This window comes from Molothrus aeneus, chromosome 28 (assembly GCF_037042795.1).
Source record: "Molothrus aeneus isolate 106 chromosome 28, BPBGC_Maene_1.0, whole genome shotgun sequence".
Taxonomy (NCBI): domain Eukaryota; kingdom Metazoa; phylum Chordata; class Aves; order Passeriformes; family Icteridae; genus Molothrus; species Molothrus aeneus.
Window position 1 is genome coordinate 1,185,881 of NC_089673.1, and position 23,005 is coordinate 1,208,885.

A 23,005-nucleotide genomic window follows, 5' to 3' on the forward strand; every position below is an offset into this window, starting at 1 on the left:
TCCTGGGACACCTCCAGGGCTGGGCACTCCAACCCTCCCTGGGCAGTTCCAAGGCCTGACCCCCTTCTCATGGGGAAATTCCTGCTGTGCCCACCCTGAGGCCGTTCCCTCTGCTCCTGTCCCTGTTCCCTGGAGCACAGCCCGGCCCCCCTGGCTGTGCCCTCCTGGCAGGAGCTGTGCAGAGCCACAAGGGCCCCCTGAGCCTCCTTTGCTCCAGGCTGAGCCCCTGCCCAGCTCCCTCAGCCCCTCCTGGGGCTCCAGACCCTTCCCAGCTCTGTTCTGGGCACTCTCCAGCCCCTCAGTGTCCTTCTTATAATGAGATGCCCAGAACTGGACACAGCACTTGATATCCCTCAGCAGTGCCAGCTCAGGGGACAGTCACTGCCCTGGTCCTGCTGCCACCCCAGTCCTGGGACAGGTGCCAATGGCCTCTTGCCCACCTGGGCACACCTGGGCTCGTGTCCAGCCTCTGCTGGCCAGCACCTCCAGGTTCTGTGCAGCTTTTCAGTCATTTTGTCCCCACCTGGAACCTCCCATGGGGTTGCTGTGACCCAAATGCAGGTCCCAGCACTTGGCCTTATTGAACCCAGCAGCCTTTGCAAATTCACAGGTGGGATTCCAGAACTTTGCAAAGCTGCCAACCTCAGTGCTATTTGTTAGCCAGAATCACAGAATATTCTGTGCTGGAAGGGCCCCACAAGGACTGAACACCCCCTGGTCATAGCAGAAGGAGCACTAAAAGAAGACTGCTCCAAACAAGTGCTGATGGGGTGAGGCAGCTCTGCCTCAGGGGTGCCTCCTGGATTGTCTGTGCTCCAAGGAGAGGTTCAAAGCCTTGAGCTAACCCAGAGAGCATCACTGGCATCAGACCTGGGAGGATCCCTGCCTTGGGAACAGAACCTTACACCTCTGAAGCTGACACTGCTCCATTTGGAGTGCTAAGAGATGTCTGCTTGATCTTGGCTTGGCTGCCTGAATTGAGGAGGGAGGAACATGGCTCTGGCTGGGAATTACCCTTCAGAGCCTGCTGAGCCCAATCCACTCCAGTGAAATATTCCCAGGAGCAGAACTCCCAGTCCCTCAGGCTGGGCTCAGCACACTGCAGTGGGCACAGGGAGCTGCATTAAATGGGAGTGAGGGAGGGGTAACAGCCCTGGGGTGCTGAGAGGGTCTTTCCCCTTCTACAACTGAACACCTGCACAGGTGGAAAACCAAACCTCAGGCAGAGATGAGGTGTCTCACCTGGCAACAGCCACATCCTTCCCTCTTTTGTTCCAGCTTTTGAATATGTACTGAGCTGTGGGACTGGGGAAATCCCAGTCCCTCAGGTGGCTTCACTGGCTGGAAATCCAGGTGTGGAAGGAGCCTGTGCTGTCCCCAGGGCTGCTGCACACCTGGGGGTCTCTGAGACACGGACCCTGATGCTGGGACACAGCAACCTCGGGGTTAGGCAGCTGTTCCCTTTTGCCATGCTATATCAATTACAACCCCCCAGCAGAATTAATAAAACATCACCACTCTTCACGAGCTCTCTGGGGAAGGTTTACCCTGAGGAGGTGAAGGTTTTACTCAAAATCAGCTATAAATGCTTCATCACAAAGCCCACTGTACTCACTGCAGCACTCCCCATATAACCATTGACCATAGGCATTTCAACTGGAATAAAGAGAAATTATATAAAAAAACAGCCTAACATTAGAGAAAAAGCACTTAAGGATCTTTTTTTCCATCTTCAATACAATCTCCTATGGGAAGCTTCCTTCCTCAGCAAGAGGAGGCTGCAAACATTTAAGACAGACAACTTTGAAAGGTTTTTCCTTTGTATTTCAGATCTTGTTCAAGGCAATATGGTTTATCTCCTAGTTACCACATCAAAATGGCATTAAAATAACATTACTGAGCGTATTTTATATTATATAAAATTTATATTAAAAAAATTCAACACCCAAGGAGAGGAAAAAAAAATCTAAAAAATGTTAGTGCTCATGTTTGGGATTGTTTTCAATTTCAAGCACTTCTACATAAAAAAGGAAGCAACTTCCTGCTTCCATCAATTACCAGATGCACTTGACAAGGAAAAAAAAAAAAAAAAAAAAGAAAAACATCAACAAATCTGGAGTTTTGAGCCTGAGGCAGGTCCCCAGGAAGACAAGAAAGCAAAACAGAGCAGCGTGAGCTCCACAGAACACGGAGGTTGAAAGTTCCTCTGAATCCCAGACAGGCTTCCTGTGCCATGTGTAGGTTTATTTGAGCAAGCATCCTGTGGCTAAACAATGAAACCCAGGCATTTGAGTGATCAGAATTTGTACAAAAGAAGGGAATTAAAGCACACTTCTTGGCTGCAGAGTTATCTGAAATTCTCTGAGGCTCCCTGAATGGCTGATCAGGATGCACTGCCATTGGCACTTACATAATGGACTCCTGTGGAGCAGCAAAAAGTAATGGCTGTAGAGATTTTGCACAGATTAATACCAAAATGCAAGGGGATAAGGATGAACTGAGCTTATAAAAACCCACTGGAGCTGGGAGAGACTGCTACTGCTCCTGCTAGAGCTCCTGAAAAAACCTGTGCTGGATGAGGGAATGAAGAGAAAAGAGTCTCAGAGCAAGAGAGCTTGGGCTGTGTTGGGAAAGATGATTGTAAACTCCAAGAACTCCAGGATCACAAAATGATTTTGGTTGGGAGGGACCTTAAAGCTCACCCAGTCCCACTGCCTGGGCAGGGACACCTCCCACTAGACCAGGCTGCTCCAAGCCCCATCCAGCCTTCCCAGGGATGGGGAATCCACAGCCCCCTGGGTACCCCAACACCTGCAGTTCACTTCCCAAGCAAGTCAAGGGCTCAAGAAAAAAAAAAAAAAATAAAGAGGAGAGGAGGCTATAAATTTTCATAGCTGAACAAACTGCCTGAAGAATTAACTGTTCAACTGGGGAAATGGAATTTTAGATTTGGTGAGGTTTTGTTTAATTTTAATGGCATTGAAACCACTTTCCCATTATTTCTCAAATAATTAAAATTTATGCAAGACTGACACTTCATTTGGATGTCTTGGGCTCTTCCTCAACCCTGGTACTCCCCAAATCTCTGGACAATTGAACAAGCAGGCTTTCCTCAGAGCTGATGGACTGCAGGGCTGGGAAGCAGAAGAGTGGATTAAAGGATGAGCAGAGACCATGTCTCCATAGAGAACCTGGTGACAGCTAATCCAAAAATGCTCCTGCATGTCACACTCAACAGCTCATTTTTATCAGCCCCTGGCTTACAAAATAACCCCACAGGTTTTGTAAATCACATAGAAATACAGAATTTATCTTTTTTTTAATGCTGCCTGAACAATTCTTCCAAAGAGCTCCAGTCCATCGGTTTCTCCAAGCTGGAGTCATGTCCTACCCTTCCAAAGCAAGCAGGATTTATGCAATAACATCCCAATGAACTGCTCACTCCTCACTCAGTACAACAAAAGAGCTCCTCCCCCAGCTGGTAACTGCCCCTCTACACCTGCAGGTTTTGTCCTGACCTGGCAGGCTCACTCGAAAAATCTGGCAGCCCTGGTGTAGGGAAGGACATGTCCTGCTCACCCCAGGACTGCTCCTTCCAGAGCAGGAGCAAAGCACATGGAGAAAGCCCTGCTGCTGTCCTGGGGCTCCTCAGCAGCCAAACAAACAGGAAGGTTGATGCCAGGAAGTGAATAACCAGTGTGTTGAAATATAAATCACCTCCACAGTGACCAAACCCAAGAGCAGTGAATTCCTACCACCATCACTGCAGCAGAACCAGGAGAACTCAGCCCCATCAGAAGAGCTCTCTTCCCAACCAGCCCACGGGCTCTGATGTTGATTCCCCTCTCTCTGTACCTTGTACTTCTGCCTCAGCTCCTCAGTGTCCTCCTTCTCCACCTCCAGCACTCGCCTCCGCTCTGTGGCATCCTCGGCGTAGTCCAGCTGTTGGAAAAAAAATAAAGAGATGCAATTTGGTCCATAAATACACTGCACAATCAAATCTACCAGAAAGCACAACTTAACAACTTCAGCTGAAACAGAATCTATGCAAGTTGTACTTTGCTTTCCCTGCTTTGTCACCCCAAGTGTAAAACAGGTCATTAATCCCCCTGATGTGGAGGGCTCTGGCAGGCCCATGACACTTTGGGGAGGGGAAACCTCAGAGCCCAGGGATTCTGGGGGGCATCCAGAGCCCAGAACTCAGGCTCACAGGGATAAACAGAGGATGCATTTTGCAGACAAGGATGCATTTGGCAGACAAGTGTTTTCTTATTGCACTGATTCAAGAGCAAGTTGCTCTTTGCCTTGGATGCACAAACTCTCACTGTAAATGTCTTTCCCTCCCACTCCCCAGAGGCCCTGCAGGGTGAGGGGAGCTCACCTCCATCTCCATCCGGCCCATGCCCATGACATCATACTTGACAACGATGGGGATGGGATCTGTCCTCCCTGGAAGAGGAACACACAGAGAGGGGTCAGCAGCAGCCCAGCACCACAGCTCACTGTACACATTGGGTTTGGGTGGTTAGAGATCTTGCCTTGGAGTGCAGAGACCAGAAAGCTACAGTGAACCAAACACGAGCCATTCTCACAGCTTACAGCCAACCCTGAGCCCAGCTCCCAATGGCACCCAGGATGATAAATGCATTTTTGTGAACATTAACTGATCATGTAAAAGCTTCTCATGGTTAATGGTCCCCCATGACCAGCCCTAGGTCAGGGCTGATAACAGGACTTGAGCCTTCTCCTCAAGGCTTCCACATCAGGCTCCTCATCTTCCCATAAGAGTGAAGAAGCTGCTAATGACATTTCACTGCTGCAGCTCATGAATAATCAATTAGAACTTCCCTGTAAGAGATGTGGAAGCCTCCTTCCCACCAGCTTTTGCCCTCCCCACGAGCAAGGAATGCTGAGGAGAAGGATGGCACAGAAGCCAAACTTCCCCATCCCAACCACCCAGGCTGGCCAGGGGTGGGTCCCTGCTCCCCCAGCCCTGGAGCGATGCTCTGGCCCCACCGTGTCACCTGTAAGCTGTGAAAAGGACTGGTTGCGAAGAAAATTGACTTTCAACTAATCAAACTATGCTGGAGATTTATTTTTTTTTAAAAACATATCTTTAATCCACTCATAACCAGCCAAACAAAGCAAAATGGGGCAGACAAGCACTTTACTACCACAGCTTTTTTTTTTTTTTTTAATTATTATTTTGATTTTTTTACATCACAACTGGCACTGGTGGTTGTGATGTAACCCACTGACAAAGTACTTACCTTCTCCAGTGCAAACCTTGAGTGAAAAAACAGAATGTTTACTTCCCTTATTATTGCTCTTGTTTGGTGTAAACAACTCTTTTGTTATACACACATACACAGGTATTATACCTTTGGGCTAAAAGATCGACACGTTGGAGTCATGCCGAAATATTCCACTGCCATCCACATGTGCAAAAGGTTAAAGTCTTTAAAACTGCCTCAGAAAACCTGGATAGGTGTGAACTCTTTGCCAGCATCAGTCATAATTCCTGCCAAAAACACAGCCCTAGAAGGGCTTTTGAACTTTAAAGTACAGACATGTGGTTTTATTCAGAAATAAATCCATTTAATTCATTGCTTTATGGTTTTGTTGATATGCCCAGGAATTTGATAGGCAGGTATCCATCAGGTCCAAAAGTAGTGATCACATTGATCTGAAATGGTTTGGAACTGAGCTTTCCTTTGGATATTTTAGGCTCATCTTTGACAAGGTTTCTCTTATGCCCAATGGTATAATACAGTAAGCAGTGACTGCAATTTTTAGCAAAAGGACCAAATTAAAGACAGGTTATAAAAATGACTTCCTAGGTGCAATATCACTTTCATAACGTCTCAGCCAGGGATTTACTGGTAAGTGGTGAACCCAAATGGAATGGCTGGCACCAAGTGCCAACAATTTATTGTACAAATTTTTTTCAAGTTTTTTTCTTTTTTGTTTTGGTTTTGGGTATTTTTGGTTCATTTTTGTTTTGTTTCTCCAGCAATTGAGATCTTTCGATGCAGCCTCATTGGCCTGGTAAACCCCTGTACACAAACAATGCATCAGTACTTTTGCCTTCTAAGGCAGTCAAAGTTTTTTGGGTTGTTTTTTTTTTTAAATTCAAAATCTATTTGGAAATTGCAGTAGCAAGTGCTAGTGCCCATCGTGTTGGGGGAAAAAAAATCAAGTTTGGACAGTATTAAAAATTTATGTTTAAACTGATTTTGGCAGTTCTAACACAAACAGAAACATCCCTTCTTAGCAATACCCTTTAATGAACAAGGATCAGACAAGTGTGCATAAAGAAAGGAAAGGAAAGGAAAATGAAAGACCAAGCAGAAGGATGATGGCTACAACAGAGAAAGTAAGCCTAACATTGGTGCACTGATGACAAAGGAGTAATTCAGTCTGAAAATAAAAAATTACCACTGCTAAGTTTACCATCACCACAACAAGTCCAGGATCATAACGCTGTAAAAAAGAAACACCATTTGTTAGGCAGAAACCATTAGGGGCAGAAAATAGGCCGTTTGGCAGGGAGGATGGGTAAAAAAAAAAATAACAGGAGGCTTCTTGCTCACCCCTCCACCCCATGACCGTGCTCTGCCCTGCAGAACCAGGAGCCATTGGAGCAGCTCTGACTCCTGCTGGGTGCTGGGAGAGCTCCTGGTGACGGCCCCGCTCCGAGGAGGCTCTGAGGCACATGGAAGCAGGCAATTTAAAAAGGAAACAAATCAGGATCTTAAGGAATAACAAATATTCTGGGCCAAAAGGAACTCTGCTTGCAGGTAAGAGGAGAATATTCCATGCAAAAAGCGATGCCTCTGTTTTAAACTGAACCATCATTTCATTATGAAGGGAACCTCATGTGTGACATCCAGGTGACAAGTGGCATATCCAGGCATGTAGCACAGCTATGGCAGCAGTGCCAACCCCACATGGATCCCCTGGAGCCAGCTGGGGCAGCAGCACTTGCTGCTGGGCACTGGGGTGGCCTCGCTCCTTGTCCAAGGAAAGCCACGATGGTGAAGGGACAGGGACAGGCTCAGGGCCACCCCTTGCCCCTGGCTGCCAGGTGGGACATGGGGAGCAGCAAAGGGGGAAATGGGACTCCACAAGCTCAGCTCATGACTTCTCCTTGGAAAGAATTTCCTTGAGGAAAGTTTGTCCTACTGCTGGCCATGATCCTTCCCAGCAGGTAAACGTGGCTTGGATCTTGGGAGCCTCCCAGGTTTGGGGTCCCTGCTGAGCCTTTCCTGTACCAGCAGGCTTTGAAAGGAAGGTGAGCTTCCAAGGCCCAGAATTCCCACAGTTCCTGCCACTCAGCAGGGCTGCAAGCAGTGCCACATGCAGGGCTGATTCCCAGGGCAAATCCTGCTGTGTCCCTGTCCCAGCCCCCTGCACCTGGTGCCACTTTTGTTTTGAGGCAGGTCACAAACTCCTTCACAGACTGGTCACTGCAGACCCCAAAGCAGAGAGGGTTATTGCATAAAACAGTTCCACACACAGGGAAAACCTCATGGAGAGGACAGAGCAGGAACCTCCATCAGGATGGAAAAAATAAACAGCTCACACAAGAGTCACACCTTAGAAAACCCAATCTCAAAGGAAATTAGGTTAGTAATGATTCCCTGCACTCAGAAACGAAATGAGATTCCCAAACTGACCTGCTGTACCTGTTCTGCTTTCCTCTCCCCAAGAAATGGGAAAACCTTTCTCCTAGCTTGTGAAAAATTGCTCAGACCCAAACAAACCCTGACAGGCATCCCTTCCCAGAGCCCTGCAGTGGCAGGGAGCACGTGGCCAGGCAGGCTTCTCCAGATCCCCTTCTTTTTAACTGCATAAAGCTATTGGGTATGAGCAAATACTTCCCCCCGGTGCTTTAAATGAATAAATCTTGGGAAAATTCATCCTAAGGCTTTGGTATCAGACACAGGTCATGCTGCTTGTGGAGGACTGTGGGTTCAGGGCCATGCTCTGGCTCTGGATGTGGCAAGGATGCTGCTCTGCCCTCTGGAATGGGAATATCCCAGTTGGAGCTGCCATCTGAGCCTGCCTGGAAATGCCAGCATTGTCAACACCAGCCCATGTTTTATCCTGTTTTTAACAAGTCAAAGCAAAAATCAGATTTGTAGATTCAGAGGAACTCCTCCCTCCAAAAACAGCATCATGGCAACAGAATCTCAGAATGGTCTGGGTTGGGAGGGAACTTAAAAACCAGTTTCTCCATGGAACAGGGACACCTTCCACTGTCCCAGGCTGCTCCAAGCCCCGTCCATCCTGGCCTTGGACACTGCCAGGGATCCAGGGCCTGCCCACCCTCACAGGGAAGAGTTTCCTCCTAATATCCAATGTAAATTGATCCTTTATTTAATCGATAACATCTACTTCTTGTCCTATCCCAACAGATAAATTTCTCCATTAAAGGGGCATTCAGATATAACAGGATGAAAAAAAGTACCCCAAGAAGTCTATGTGAACATAATTCAATCAAATCTCTTCCACTGTGTCCCTACTGCACAGTGTGTAAGCAGCACAGATGTAACACAAGAACTGTAATCCTGTTTGTTTTGTTGACATCCTCATAGAAATTCCCCCCAGGTACAAGCTTTGTAGGATCCAATCCTAGAGGAGTGATTGATATCACACTTGTCACTGAAGGAGAATTTCATAAACTCAGCATCTCCAGAGGACACAGACAATAGCATCTGATCTTGTTGGACATGGAAGATTTCTCCTTATTTGTTATCTTTATGCTGCAACTGAAACCCACAGTGAGACACAACCTTCCAAGGGCTTTCAGCTGCTCCTGGCAAGGGATTCTCACTCAGCTGTGTGCAGGGCAGGTTCATGACCACAGCACAGGTGGATAAGGGCTGGTTTGTTCAGTCAGCACAAACCCCACTGCAGGCTCTGAAGGGAAACAGGTGCCTGGAGTCAGCAACCAACACCTGCAGGAATGGATGCACAGGGACAGGGCTCACCTTCAGCTGCACTGTCTGGGAAGAGGGAGACAGGGAGGAATCCCTGTGCTCATGAATGAGTTGCATTTTTCAAGATGAGAATTTTGCAACACTCAACACTCCCAGGACTGTTTCAATACAGCAAGGGGGGCTGGCTCTGCTTCCAGGGAACAAGTGACAGGGCAAGAGGGAACAGCCTCAAATTGTGCCAGGGAAGGTTTAGGTTGGATATTGGGGAAATTTCTTCATGGGAGGGGTTGTCAAGCCTAGGCAGAACCTGCCCAGGGCAGTGGGGGAGTCCTCATCCCTGGAGGGATTTAAAAGCTGAGTAGATGTGGCACCTGGGGACAGGAGTTAGTGGTGGCCTTGGCAGCACTGGGCTCCCTAAGGGTCTATGAGAAACCAAGAGCTGTCCTGTTGAAAATTCAGACTTCCTCATTCAGTACATCAAAAGGGGAGAGAGGAGAAAATCCACTCGTTTTCACTGATACACAAGCCTGGGGTGCTCCTCACTGGGTAAAAGTGACACCATGTTATCAAACTCATTCCAACTGCTGCAAGAAGCAAATGAACAAACAAGGGCAAGCTTTAATCCCAGTCCTCTTTGGGAATTAGATTTGTGAGCTCATCCTGTTTATGTCAGATTTCTGGAAGGGGTCAAAACAATCAAGAGATTCAAACAAAGGTCCATCATCCTTTGTAGCAAACAAAGTTCCAGAGAGGAGAGAGTGTTTTCCAAGAACACAGAAACTGCCCTGTGAATTTAATCCTTACTAAGCAGCGGAAAAATGACGAGAGAAAGTCAAGTTGTAAACATCCCAATCACATGGAAAACTTCCAGTGGGAGCTCAGAACTTTGCAGAACACAAACCAAGGGTGCCACAAGAAAGCCAAGTTGAGGTTTGACACTGAGGCACCAAGCAGAGCTCCTTTTGCAGGGAAAGGAACATAGTGGAGTCTGGGTCAAAAAACATCCCTACCCCAAATGCTGAGCAATGGATTAAAGAGCAACAAAGAAGATGTTGGAAGAAAACCACAATTCCTGGTTGATTGAGGATAGGAATTCAAGGTAAGAGTTGCTGTCTGTGTTCATCTTGGTAAGTGGACAGGGCTGAAGGGCCTGCTCTGATTTGGGGCTGCACTGAGGAGCGAGGCAGGCTGTGCATGGCCACTGCCTCTCCCTTCCCCACACTCCTCTCTCCCAGTTTAATAAAAGTGCTCTTCCATTGCACCAGCACAAAGGGCCAGAAGGCCTCGTGCCAAGCCAGGCAAAGGCAGTCTGTCACAACAAACACGTGGCACTGAAAGCACAACGACTGCAGATTTCACTGGCTACACCCACTCAAGCAACACAAACTCACCACCTGTAATCAAGGGAAGGATCTTACAGCTCCAAAAGCAAACAAGGGGGCAACTGCTTCCCCCAAAGGACACTGAGGCACTGAGCAAACTTCCTTTTTGGTCTGTGGTCTGCTGGGTTTAACACAGCAGTGAAGATGGATATGATGACAGCAACCACAGCAGGCCAGGTTTCTCAAGCTAAATTCACAGGAAAACATCACTCTTAAAACCACTGGTGTGATTTGTGTTGCAAACACAAGCATGGAAATGCTCCTCCATACCAGGATTGAGGTTCCTGTGAGGACATGTGAAGATACAAGAAGATAAGAGAGCGATCACAGCTATTTCTTGGGTAAGACTGCCAAACCAACCCATACCTAATGAATAAAGGCACTGTTAAGCATTTTTATCCGCCTCTCCTGTGTTTTCCCGTATTTATTACAAAGCTCCAAAACCCAGAAAGAAATCTGACACCCCTCAGTCCCTCAGATACTCATTGTTCCATGTTCACAGGCCTGACACCCATCCACTGTCTGCCTCCACGAGATCAGAGGAGCCAACAAATGGAAAACACATGAATATCTGAGCTGAAGCCATTTGGCGAGCAGGTGACAGCACCAGGATTCAAGACCTTGGAATTCAAACCCTGAGCTCATTTCTCCAAGCTGCAGCTGCCAAGTGATCACATTTGAGACTGATCTCAGTTGCTTGAGTGGTCAAAGCTCTGTTTATTGCTCCCCACAGCCTGAGAACATCCAGCAAAGGCAGTGCCTGCAGCCACCTGGCAATGCCCTGAAATGGAGACTCAGATCTGGCTCCATCTCACAGCTGGGAGCACCCCGGGGGCTGCCAGGAGAGGACATTTCCTGCCTGAGCCATGGGATCACAGCTTCACCTGCAGCTCTGAGCAGCTTCCAGCACTTGTCAGACACTTCTGCTCTTCCACCCTGCTCAGCCCTTGGACCAAGAAGGAATGTTTTCCCTTTGCTGAACAGATTTGGGGAGGAATGTGCCAAAGAACTGCACCATAGTGATGCTGAGGGGGGAAGTGCTGACTATATTTATCCTCACAGAAACTGCAAGTCAGAGCACAAATCCACTTGTGCTTTTTCTTTTAATTGAAAACCATGCAACAAAAATACAGCTTGATGGAGGAACTGGATTTTAGCATTTGCTAACAAATTTGTTATACCTGACTTTGCTACCTAGCTGGATGTACTCATGAACGGACAAAATAAACCCAAAGCACTTTCTATTAACTGCTGCTCCCTGTATCACCAGGATGATTTATACAATCCTTGGTCAACAGGAACAGCACTGCCCTGACAGTCTGGGCAGGTTTATTGTTCCAGCCTGAGTGGAAGGGAACCAGGATGCAGGAAGGGTCCCCAGCCCTGCATGGCACTGCCAAGAGAGACACAGGCACGGCCCTGCCCTCTCCTCTCAGTGTTACATCAGCAGAGCTGCTCCCCAGGGAGATGGAAGCAGCTCTTCCAGAACAGTTACACTGAAATGATGCCAAAACTTGGCTAAAAACATAAGCAAACATGAAGGAGGTTATTACTAAATAGGCAGAGGAAGCAGGGGACAGAAGGTATTTCTTCAGGACCAAAGGCTACAGGGAAAGTTCCTGCCACTGTAAGGACCTGTCCCAAAAGGGACATCCCTACCCTAAACAGAAGCACTTGCTGCTTCTGTTTCCTGAGTACTGGAGATAATCCAAATCCCAGCACAGACCAGCAGCCACCCACCTTGAAACTCCTTTTGGTTTCACTCTGAGCATTTTCATGACAATAACCAAGCACTGAATGAGCTGCCTGAGCCCTTGAGAGGAGCAAGCACAGGAATTCCAGAGCTACACTGAGCCCCCCACATTACCTGAGCTGTTTGATTCACAGCTGAGACACTGGGGAGCAGCTCTGCCATGACAAACCCTGTGATTCCTGTTGCCATAGCAAAGTACTGCATTGGGATTCACCTCTCAGAGATACCACAAAAGATCAGGAGAATCTTGGTCTTGGGAATACTGTGGGAATATGCAGGAAATCAATGCCTTAAAACATTTCAAATGAATCATACTGGACACAGTTTGTGGTGTATGGGGAACTTGTAACTGCATCTATACTGGTGGTGGGGCTGTTTGCAAAGGGTCAAGGCTGCAATCAGGCAAGCATGTTTACAACAGAGAACTTCAGAGAAGCAAATCTGTGTTGAATGCAGATGTTACCCAGACTGGCTAAGCTCTGTCCACCAGAGCTGGTCAATCCTTCCTCAGAGCCCCCTCCATATGGCCAGCAAACATCAAACCTTCCTCCTTCCCTCTCCAAACCCTCCCTGCAGAGCTGCCCATCCTCCCCAGGCCCAGCTATGACCCAGGAAGCAGCAGGACAACCTACTCAGTGTCCCCTGATCTAATTAAATGAGATCAAACTACTGGTCCCAGTCTTGCAGATATACCTCTAGAGTACTATTACTTCCTATAAAACACACAAGTCCAAAAGGAAAAGAAAAAATCCAGAAGTTTTCAGCACAATTATTTTTTTCAAACAAGATTCCTCAAAAAATTGACAGGGAAAAGGCAAAGAGCTTATAAAAATATTTTCAAATGTACCATTCAAATTATCCCATTTCTGCACGTCAGTCAGTCTCCTGGCTTTTCATAATACTACTTTAACTTAATGGGAAATACTCATTCCAAGAGAAATCATTAGAGTGTGGTTGAATTCAGATTTCCCTCAGCCCTCTCATTCCCCTCCTGACTTATGTAACTCCTAATTTATTCACAATCCTTGGGCTCATTTAGCACAGGACTTCACACGAAGGTCAGGCAATGCTTTTAACTGATCTTTTGCTAGTTTTATTTCTCCAGGAGACACAAAATCCTGGATTATCAACTACAGGCATTCCCCCAAAGATAAAACAGGCTGCAATCACCATTTTCTCATTTGTCAGAGCACAGCCATCCCATATCTCTATGGAAAAGTGGCTCCCTAAGCCATATTTTCCAAATTAATAAAGATCCCTGTCAACTGGCAACCTCCTCTCCTGCTTTTTCATATTCACTGGCTGTTAGCAAGCTGAAGCACCATTTCCAAATACAACACAAGTTATTTGTGGGGAAATATGATGAAAAACATCAGGGAAAGAGATGAGCTGAAGGATGACTCTGCTGAATTCCTGAGGAGTATCTCTGAAGCAGGACTGGCGTGGTCAGAGCTGACAGCACTGTCCCTGCCTGGTGCTGCACTCAGCACACAGCCCAAATGCAGTGAAAGATGCAGATGTTTCACACAGCTGGTGACAGCCACATCACTCAGGGCATGGGCTCTGTGTTCCCTACCCAAGGGCTCAGCTTTTCTCAGTATTACACCACAAGGCAGCTGCCCCAGGGGGTACAAAACTCCTCCCCCTCTGGAATTTTCCTGCGAATGAGCCATGGTGTACAACACCAGCAGGTTTTTACCACCAGCAATTGGCAAGTGTAGATTTTAGGCTGCTGCAGGTACCACCCAGAGACAGCTCAGCACTCTCACCACAGGATTCCATCCCCCAGTGGGTGCTCAGGATGAAGGAACCATCACAGGGTAAAGTCCTGCAGCGTGAGCTTCTTGCTGAACAACACCACAAGGCTACAAGAAAGAAACATTTCTGCCTGCCAGATGAATCACTTAGGGATTCAAGAGAACTAAAGAGGGAGCCCCAACTCAGACGAAGATCTAGAATTAAAAGCAACATCACAAAACTCAGCACACTGAACTCATCCACTTCCTTTTAAGTTGAAGTGCAGAGAAAGTAGCTGAATGCAGTATCAATTCCATACGTGCAACCCCAAATTTTTGAAGGTTTGATGGAAGGACCTTCTGCAGAGGGTCAGAACCACACCCACAGCTCAAGGCTGCTTGAAGGGGCTCTGTTTCTGCTGCACCTCCTCACCACAGGCTGTGTAAGATTTTAGCTCAAGCAGTGTCAAGCAGGAAGAGTTTAACAGGAACACACCTACATCTCTTTAGAAACCTCTCCTGGTCTTTCCTGAACAGGGGAGTGTGGAAGATGGGAAGAACTTCTGTTCTGTTCCTCCCTTCTCACTGCACATCAAATGTCTCTTCAAACTTTTAGAATAAGATTAAAATTGGATGCAAATGTTTCCTTCCTGACATTTTGTATTTGGATTTTTGGGCCAATCTAAGATTCATGAAGAAAGGTCACTGGATAATGAATTAAACACTCTCAACACAATCATCACCAATGCCACAGGCTCTGGCTGCTGAGAACTCATGAGGAGAAAAGCTGGAGCAGCAGCAGCCTCTCCCTTCCACACCCTCTGCCTGCCCAGACCTCTGGAGAAGTTGGCTGGCAGGTGGACAGGGCACTTCTACCTCCCAGAAGGGCTGAAATTCCTGCACGTGCTCCAAAGCCTGCATTAGGAAGGCTTCAGCACTGAACTGGGTTAAACTGGGGGTTATTGTCACTCCTGTGACCATGCAGGAGGCACAGGAAAGCCCTCAGAGCCCACATCCACGATTTGCTCCCAACCAGCAGAGCTCCAATGATGTGTGAGAGATCTGGAACAGCTCCAGCACAGAGAGGGGCACAGGGGGAACATCTAAATCTGGACAAGGCTCAAAGTGCAAATTCCTGCTGGGCCCATGGGACATGGTGACAGCACCACCCCCTGCCCTGACTCCAGACCTAGCCCCATAATCCAGCTCACTCCAGCACATCTGAGCCTGCAGCACCCTTGGGCTGTGCTCTGGGATCCACCTGGGGCTGGGACAAGGCTTTTCCTTCTTTCAAGTCTGTGTTTCCACTCTGGTGACACACAGAGCAATACAGAGCACCGAGTTCCACCCTGTGATGCACATCCCACGTGCCAAAGGAAAGGCCCAGAGGTGACAGCTACAACCCCACCTGAGGTCTGGCCCCAGCAGGGACACAAGAGGACAGGAGAGTGCCATGCATAAACCAGAGAACTCCAATAAACCACGTTAGAGGAAGCCAGAAGCATTAACCTGCAGGGCAGCCCTGCCTGAGAGGTTAGAGAGCCTTAGTCCAGGGATTAACAAGCATTGCCAGAGTTTGGGGAATTCATTACCTCTCTGCACAGTCCTCCACAGCACAGACACCCCCATCTCTAAGGGGCTCACTCATGGAACATGGATTATAAACTCCCAGGTCTTCAGACTACAGGCACAGGAACATGAGTGAGTTACTGAGGGGTCAGGGCACAGCTGAGCTTCAAACACTGCCACAGGTTCCTACAGAAATGGGGTTCAGTGTCACAGGAAGGATTCAGGCTCAAGACAGCAAGGTCTGGTGTGTGCTGGGCCAACCCACTGAGATTTGCTAATCCCTGACAAACTGCTGGGAACAGGAATAAATCCAACCTGTGACAGTCCTGTGGAGAAACCAGGAGTGAGCCTCTCCCATCCAGAGAACCTCTGCCACCACTTGCCATCTTCAGTGGGCCCTTTCCTGGCCTTCTAATGGCTTCTGACTCCAGTGAGCGCTGACACATCATGGGAACTACCTCAAATCTTTCATTTTTAACACCAAAACATCAGCACAGTTGGAAGCAGCACCACTCCCTGTCAGTGTGGAAAGTGAATTCTCCTTCCTCCACACCAACTCTCACACATCCAGCACACACACAACTCTAACCTGTACCAGCAAGGGAGGCAGCAGCTCCCACTTGCAAACTGCCGAATAGGAAACTCAACAGTGCAATTGTTTGGATATATTAATAATGGAAAGAAAATCTAATCTAGGAACAAAAAGCAGAAATCATTTTGTTAAAGACCGAGGCTGGAGTTGAAGGTTTCAGACACAAGGGACTGGACTTACCCTGCAGTGACTTTCCCAATCCCTGGCCCAGCTTCCAGCCATGTTTCTGGAGTAAGCGATGTCCAATATTATCCTGACAGACAGAACAGAGAAAACAAACCAAAAATATTCCAATAATATATTCTTCCCTTCCCACTGACATTTAAACATGTGATGAGCAAGAGATTTTTCTACATATATATGCATGCAAAAAAATGCTACTGAAAAGGCAATATATGCCCAATAAAGGGAAAGACAAATGTCAAAAATTGCTGGCTAGAATTTTTCCAGGGGGATGGGTATTGGGGACGGTCACTTTCTGATGGTGTGCTGGGCAACTTTTGTGCATCACGTTTAAAAGAAATAAAAAAATAATAAAACTAAAAAGCAATGTGGAAGAAAATAAAGTGTACCAATAAAAATTGACAGTAAAAAGCATAAAATCAAGCTATTTATACAATCATATCCATCACCTAGACAGCACCACTTAAGATTTTTTTTGTAAAGAAAATCTACAATGTGTTTAGTCATTTTGTTTGTGTGTCAGGCTTTTATAATACTGAGTAAGTTGTAAGTGCAAGACTGCCCCACCACTAGAAACCAAAACACAATCAGAGCAAAATCCAGGCTAGACTTGATTGGGTTTTTTTTATATATGTATATATATATATATAAACTAGCATGCAGCCAATATTAAACTGAAAAAACAGTGAGGTTAGTAAAACAAAAAAAAAATAAAATCAATTAAATAAAATGAGCTCAAGCACAGACTGGGTGATGCATTTCACATGTAAACTAACAAAAATACTAAGATGTTAGAATGAAACAGGCCTAGCAATAAGTTAACAGCAAGGAACCATTAGTGCATGTAGGGGAAACAATAAGCATAATGTCTCATCTTCCTAAAAAAAAAAAGCTATTTTGGAATAACTGGAAAAGTACTGACGCAGCAATTAAGTGTCAGCTTTTGGCAATGGGGCTGAGCAGGGCTCAGTGTGGAAATTGTTGTGTTTTCTGCAGGGTTTCTGCCCCCAGACAAAGAGCAGAGCACTCACAGCACCCTCGAACCACCTCAATCTGCCAGCTCGCCCTCAGTGACCAGTTCACCCAGTTACAGGCAGTGACCAGCTCCTCAGAGAAGGACTCTTGGCTGGGACCTTGTTCACCTTCCAATCACAGAAAATAAAAATAAAAATAAAAATCAGGTAGGAACTTGTTGATTATTAATTATCATCAGGCAAACCACAACCTAAGGTATCGCAGAAATATCCTGAATTATAACAGGATGTGACTCCAGAACACTGAGTGGTACATGGAATCCAAAAAATAATTACATCTATATGCTGCAGGTTTCTTTAATTAAATAACAGTAATCAACAGAAACCAGAGTAGGTTTTGTCACTCCACAGTGAAGAAAACGACCACAGGGTTTGCACAACTTTGGTGAATCAGCTTGAAAGGCACAACTTCCCAAAGATATTGGCTGCATGGATACATTTTTCCTCAAAACGATGTTATCAAGTACAAATTTTGGATTTTTTTTCTGATATCCTAGTAAAGTCAGACATTTTTATATTCCTGTATTTCCCAAGGAATAATGTACATTTTTCCCACACTTCTGGCTCTGCCCCAGGACATAATTAGGGCTACATGGAAAAAAAAATTAAACTAGGGGACATAAGGAAATTTCTGGGGATAAAAGGTCAAATGCAAAAAAAAAAAAAAAAAAAAAAAGGAAAAAAAAGGAAAAAAAAAAGAAAAAAAAAAAAGGAGAAAAAAAAGGAAAATAAACCATGAAAGAAAAATAAACAAGGATGGATCCCCACCAGGATCCCCACCACAGGCACCATGGAGAAGGCTCTCTGTTGGGAACACAGGAACACACTTACCTGCAGGCCAATGCCAAGGACCACAGAGTGCCCCATCCTGGCACTGAGGGGCAGCAGCTTGGGAAATGTTTGGGATAAAGCACTGATTGCCCTACCCTGAACAAAGGACCATTAAATCTAAAAGTTGGTGCTGACAAAAATGGCTGCGTTTTCCAAAAGGGGGAAAAAAAACAAAGAAAAAACAAAGAAAAAACCAAAAGAATTCAAAGGACAAGGAGTACTTTGCAGTCTTGGCCAAGGGGAGATGAGACATTGTGCTGACTGTGTGTGTTATGAATGCACTAAAATAAAGACAGATGAAGCAGAACGCTATTCCAAAAGCAGTGCAAGTGGAGTGAAAGCATTTCCATACGAACCTGGCTTTAAAAACTGGGCTGTCAAAAGAACAGTTAAATGTAACACAAAGTAAGAAACTGTCCAATCACTAATGGTAGTTTTTTTCTTTTGCTTTGTTTTCAATTCACTGCTTGCAAGTAATGTATTTATTAAAGAAGAGTGAAAGCATAAAATAAATTCAACAAGTCAAGACCAGCTGGGAGATTCAAGAGCGGTGTGTTGTGACTGACAGTGAAGGGGGAAACAAATGTTAAAGGGAAAAAGAAAAATTTAGAAAGGTTATACACATTAGCACCACTTTTACAGACCCACTCAAGAGGATGGTCCCGAGTTGTTTGACATAAATTGGGATTATGAACATTGCCCTGTCTCAGTTCCCAGGAAGGGGCTGTTTCCCTCCCCGCTCCAAACTTTTCCATTTGTTTGTTTATGCAGTGGAACTACTCCCTAATTTTAGCTCCTCCTCAACTGAAATGGAGCACCTTCTATTGCACTGAATAAGGAGAACAACTGTAATAATTTAAAGTTAACATTTGAGTTGAGACCTGGCCATCACTTTGCTCCTTTCTGGCCATGTTCAGCTCCTCCCTCCTTTTCCAATGGCTAACCCAGACCTCTGATGGAGGCAGACTGACAGAACTGCTCTTCAGTGCAAAAATTAAAATCCTGCCCTAAAAATTAAATAATGGAAGGCCAGGCTTGCTTAGTCCCACGTGAGAGCCTGTCTGCTCTCTAGGGAGCATCCAGGGATATTGGGACCAAAATGTGACATGGGACAACAAATGTTGTAACAGCTGACAGCTTTTTTTTAAAGTGCAGTTTTAAGTGAAAGTTCTGTGAAGTACAGCTACTTTCACATAGAAGAGATGGGGCTTTTCACAGCAAGCTTCCTGCCCGTGTCAGGAGCTGTCACTCCTTTTGAACAGACTGTCCTCACATGCAGCAGTTTTCCTACAAAAGAGCTGCAGTGATGCACAGAAACACCACAGCCCTGGGAGGACAGCGCTCATTTCTCAGCAGAGGGCTGCCATGAGTCTCATCACTTTCTTCTGCTGCCATTTGGGAGCTCCTTGTATTACAGCCACAATAAAAATTATGGGGCCAACCAAAATAAGTCTCCCAAAAGGTGTTTGGGTGAGCAAGGGAGCTCTCCTGGACCACGTGGGCACAGGCTGGGGGATGCTCCATGCAGGGAGAGGGGCTCAGCAGCTCTGGGTGGGACAATGCCAGCTCTGGAGCTGGGCAGCACTGATGGAGAGCTCTGCTCTAATGACAAAGCAGAACTTCTCCAAAGGTGTAGGAAATGTAAGGCCTTGGGTCTACCAGACCTTCACAGAGCTGGGTAAGGTGCTTTGGAAAAACCTCATCCAAAGTGACTGGGCTCCAGCAGCCCTAACTGGCCTGCCAGATCCCCATCCTGTGCCCTGACAAGATGCCCTTGTTTGCTTTCCATGCAGATCAGTGATTCCTGAGCAGGACATCCCCAGCACAAATTTCTGATAACAGTTTGGCCAATAGGAAAAAAAAATTGCTTACAATTAAAAGATGGGTAGAAGCCCAAGGTTTTGATGATGCCTGTGGGATGTAACCCACACCAGCAGTTTTGCCTAGCACAGGTTTTCCATGAGATCCCCACGATCCCATCACTCATCCCGGCTCGGGCAGGAACCATTCCTCTCTTGAGTGGATTGTAAGCTGTGCTGACTGTGTATGGAGGAATCTATAAGCAAGGATCAGATGCTACTGGGTGAACCCATGCAAACAAGAGGTTGAAAAGATTCCCAAAACAAAACCTAGAGCTCACTACAGATGACACAATGAAGACCAGAGAGAAAAGCCAAATAGTAATGCTACACCATTCAGCTTCCAGAAGCACATTATTTATAGCGCTGTCCACATATGGCTGCTGCTAAATGTCAAATCAGCAGCCTCATCAAATGACACTTTGGAACTAGTGGAGTCCACAGATCTGTACAGATTTCCAGTGCCACAACCCGGCTCCGGCTCAGCCAGGCTGTGCCAGCCCCTGGTGCCCAAGCACCACCGACTGCAGCCTGGCACGGGGGCTCAAGGCACCCTCATGGCACCGAGCAGCATTAGAGAGAGGGGAAAGGACATTTGTTAGTTAGGACAAGGACAAACTAACAAGCTCCAGCATAAGTGGGTGATTCCCAGTCTGGCCTCCAACCTGCAGTGGTGACGGCGTGGGTCCACCCCTGACACTGCCTGCATGGGGCCAGGGCTGCTTCTTGGGGGCTCTAAGGGCTGTCTCCTACTCCATCTGCACTGCTGGGATGAGGAAAACCAGGAATTCACAGCAAAGAGACTCAATAAACAAGTAGAGATAAGGAATTAATGTGGAGAAAATCTGGATTCTATTAAAGCTGCAATAATTTGTGACTTCCCATTCAAGTACCTCAACTCAGTGAACTCAAAATGCCCCAAAACAAATGCATGCAGCTTCTTGAGTTTAGAAAAAAGGGTGAAGTGCTCTGATTTTTCAAGGACATCAGTGACTGCACTGACATGAACAGCCAGTGTAAGTGCAGCATCTTTCAAAGCACAACAAGAAAAAAATGTTACTTGTGGGAGGGGAAAAAAATATCAGTATTTGTAGCTCTGAAGAGTCTATTGATATGAAATACTTTCTCCAATTTAGTAATGGAAAACAGCTGGCACTCGTTCAGGCCACGTCCATCCCTAGCTCCTGGCAGCTCTGTTTTCCATAAATGTACTCTGGTTAGAGTTGCATGTTTCAGAGCAGACATCTTTGGCCTAAATGAGCTGCACACAGCAGGATTTCCACAGGAACAACAACACCAGTAGGCTAATTGAGGACATGTTTCAACATTGTAATGATCTGTAGACTCCCAAACCTATTTTTCCAGCCACCTTTGAGTTGCATGCTGTAGCAGTACAGTCAGCACCTCTCAACAGATAATGCTGCAGAGATGGATGTCACATCATGGGGACTGTCACAGGGACATGGCACAGGAAACACTCCCCCCATCTCCAAACACCTGCAGGCTTTGGAGCACCTTCCTGTCACCAAGATGTGGGAAGCTGCAGGGAACATACTTAGGAGAATATACTAAATCCATTCTTTGTTCTGAAGAATGACATTTTAACTGGGAAGCACTTTGATCTGCCATGGTCATAAACAAAGGGTGTTCATCACCCAAACTGTTTCCATACCATGAAGCACAGGCTCACTCACGACTCTGAGCAGATTCCTTGGAAAAGGCCAGTTGGATTGCTAACAGAACTGGTTAAGGATTAAAATCCAATTTGTTAATGCTGAAAATACTTAGATGTGTGGTAGTTCTAAAACATCAATTTACCTTTCCTCCTTCCCACTCAATTTTGGTTCTGGGTGAGCAAACAGAATAAAATAGAAGGGAAATAAAAAGCCAAAAGAGCAGAATGAACCCTCCTTTCCTGGTAAAATATCTTGGAGGAGAGGTACCCCCCTGAATTCTGCCAAGGAAACTCTCCCTTCTGGAAATGTGTGTAATTTGCCAATTCAAAGAGCACACTGACCGTTAATAGTGTGGAGGCAGAATCACCTCCACAGGTGTCAGGAAACACAACAAAGTAATTCCTGCTTCCCAGATGGGGAATTAAGGAATCAACAATGTATTTTTACAAAGACCACGTGAAACCTCAGAAGTGACCAGTTTGTTTCTGACACCACCCTTGCTCAGGCCAAACCCCCTCCCTGTGCAGCAGCCACAGCTCTGAAATCCTGGGATGGACACTGGCACAGCTGCCCTGGGAAGTGCTGGAGTCACCATCCTTGGAAAGGCTCACAGGCCATGGAGATGTGGCATTTGGGGACATGGGTTAGGGGTGGCCTTGGCAGGGCTGCAGGACTGGCTGGGCTCAATGAGCTTAGAGGGACTTTCCAACCTTAATGAATCTGTGATTCTCTTAGGTCAGACAAAAGAAGAGTGGAACAAACTTGATTTTAAAGAACAATTTAAGGTTTTAACTCTTTCTCCTCACAAACCAAGCCATTCTCTTGTCCTCTTTATCCAACTGTTTTCAATTAGGTTGAACTGTACCTACCTAAGGAGTTGTAAAGATTAAAAATGTCCTGACATTTGGATAGTGAGAGACAAGAATAAAATATTAAAGCCATAATTTAACTTTTTTTTTTCTCCTGCAGTTCAGCATTAATCAAACTGCACAAAGCATTACTTCTATGGAGGATGAGATCTGCACAGTGAGCCCACGTGGGCCCAGGGTACCTGCTCATGCTTTACACACTTCCATAGGCATCCTTCCCTCTGGATCACCAGAGATGTAATCTGTGACCTCTTCTATTCCTCTCTTTGGGAAAGCACTTTTGGAAATCAGGTAACCAGTCTAGTCTGTAAGCAGCATTTGAATTATTTTGAAATGCTAATTTCCAGAGTGGCCCAGAGTAGGCTACCAACACATATTTCCCATTATATTTCCATCCAGCTTAGCATTTTAATTCAAATCCCCGTGTCCCAAGGTAAGACTGAAGTATTCAGGAGAAGAGTGAATACCAATTCCCATCTCTGCAGCATTATCTCATGCGTCATCAATTACTGCCATGCCTAAATCTAGCATCATGCCAGCACATTAAGACAGTAGGTACTATATGCAGTGTTCACT

The 23,005-nt window shown here is 46.2% G+C and overlaps 1 protein-coding gene across 4 annotated transcripts in view; it reads right to left on the reverse strand.

Annotated features, from left to right (window-relative positions):
• Positions 1-23,005, reverse strand: part of GPATCH8 (G-patch domain containing 8) — a 55,390-nt gene that overhangs the window by 15,974 nt on the left and 16,411 nt on the right. The window contains exons 2-6 of one of the 4 annotated variants that reach the window (XM_066566700.1): positions 18,382-18,399; positions 16,158-16,230; positions 6,439-6,483; positions 4,382-4,449; positions 3,856-3,942 (exon numbers count right to left, since the gene is read on the reverse strand). In XM_066566700.1, coding sequence (XP_066422797.1) covers positions 3,856-3,942; positions 4,382-4,408 — 114 coding nt within the window. In that variant the 5' untranslated portion in view covers positions 4,409-4,449; positions 6,439-6,483; positions 16,158-16,230; positions 18,382-18,399. Of the gene's footprint in view, positions 1-3,855; positions 3,943-4,381; positions 4,450-6,438; positions 6,484-16,157; positions 16,231-18,381; positions 19,405-23,005 lie in introns of those variants that run through there. The other 3 variants (XM_066566701.1, XM_066566699.1, XM_066566698.1) reach the window with 3 other exon arrangements.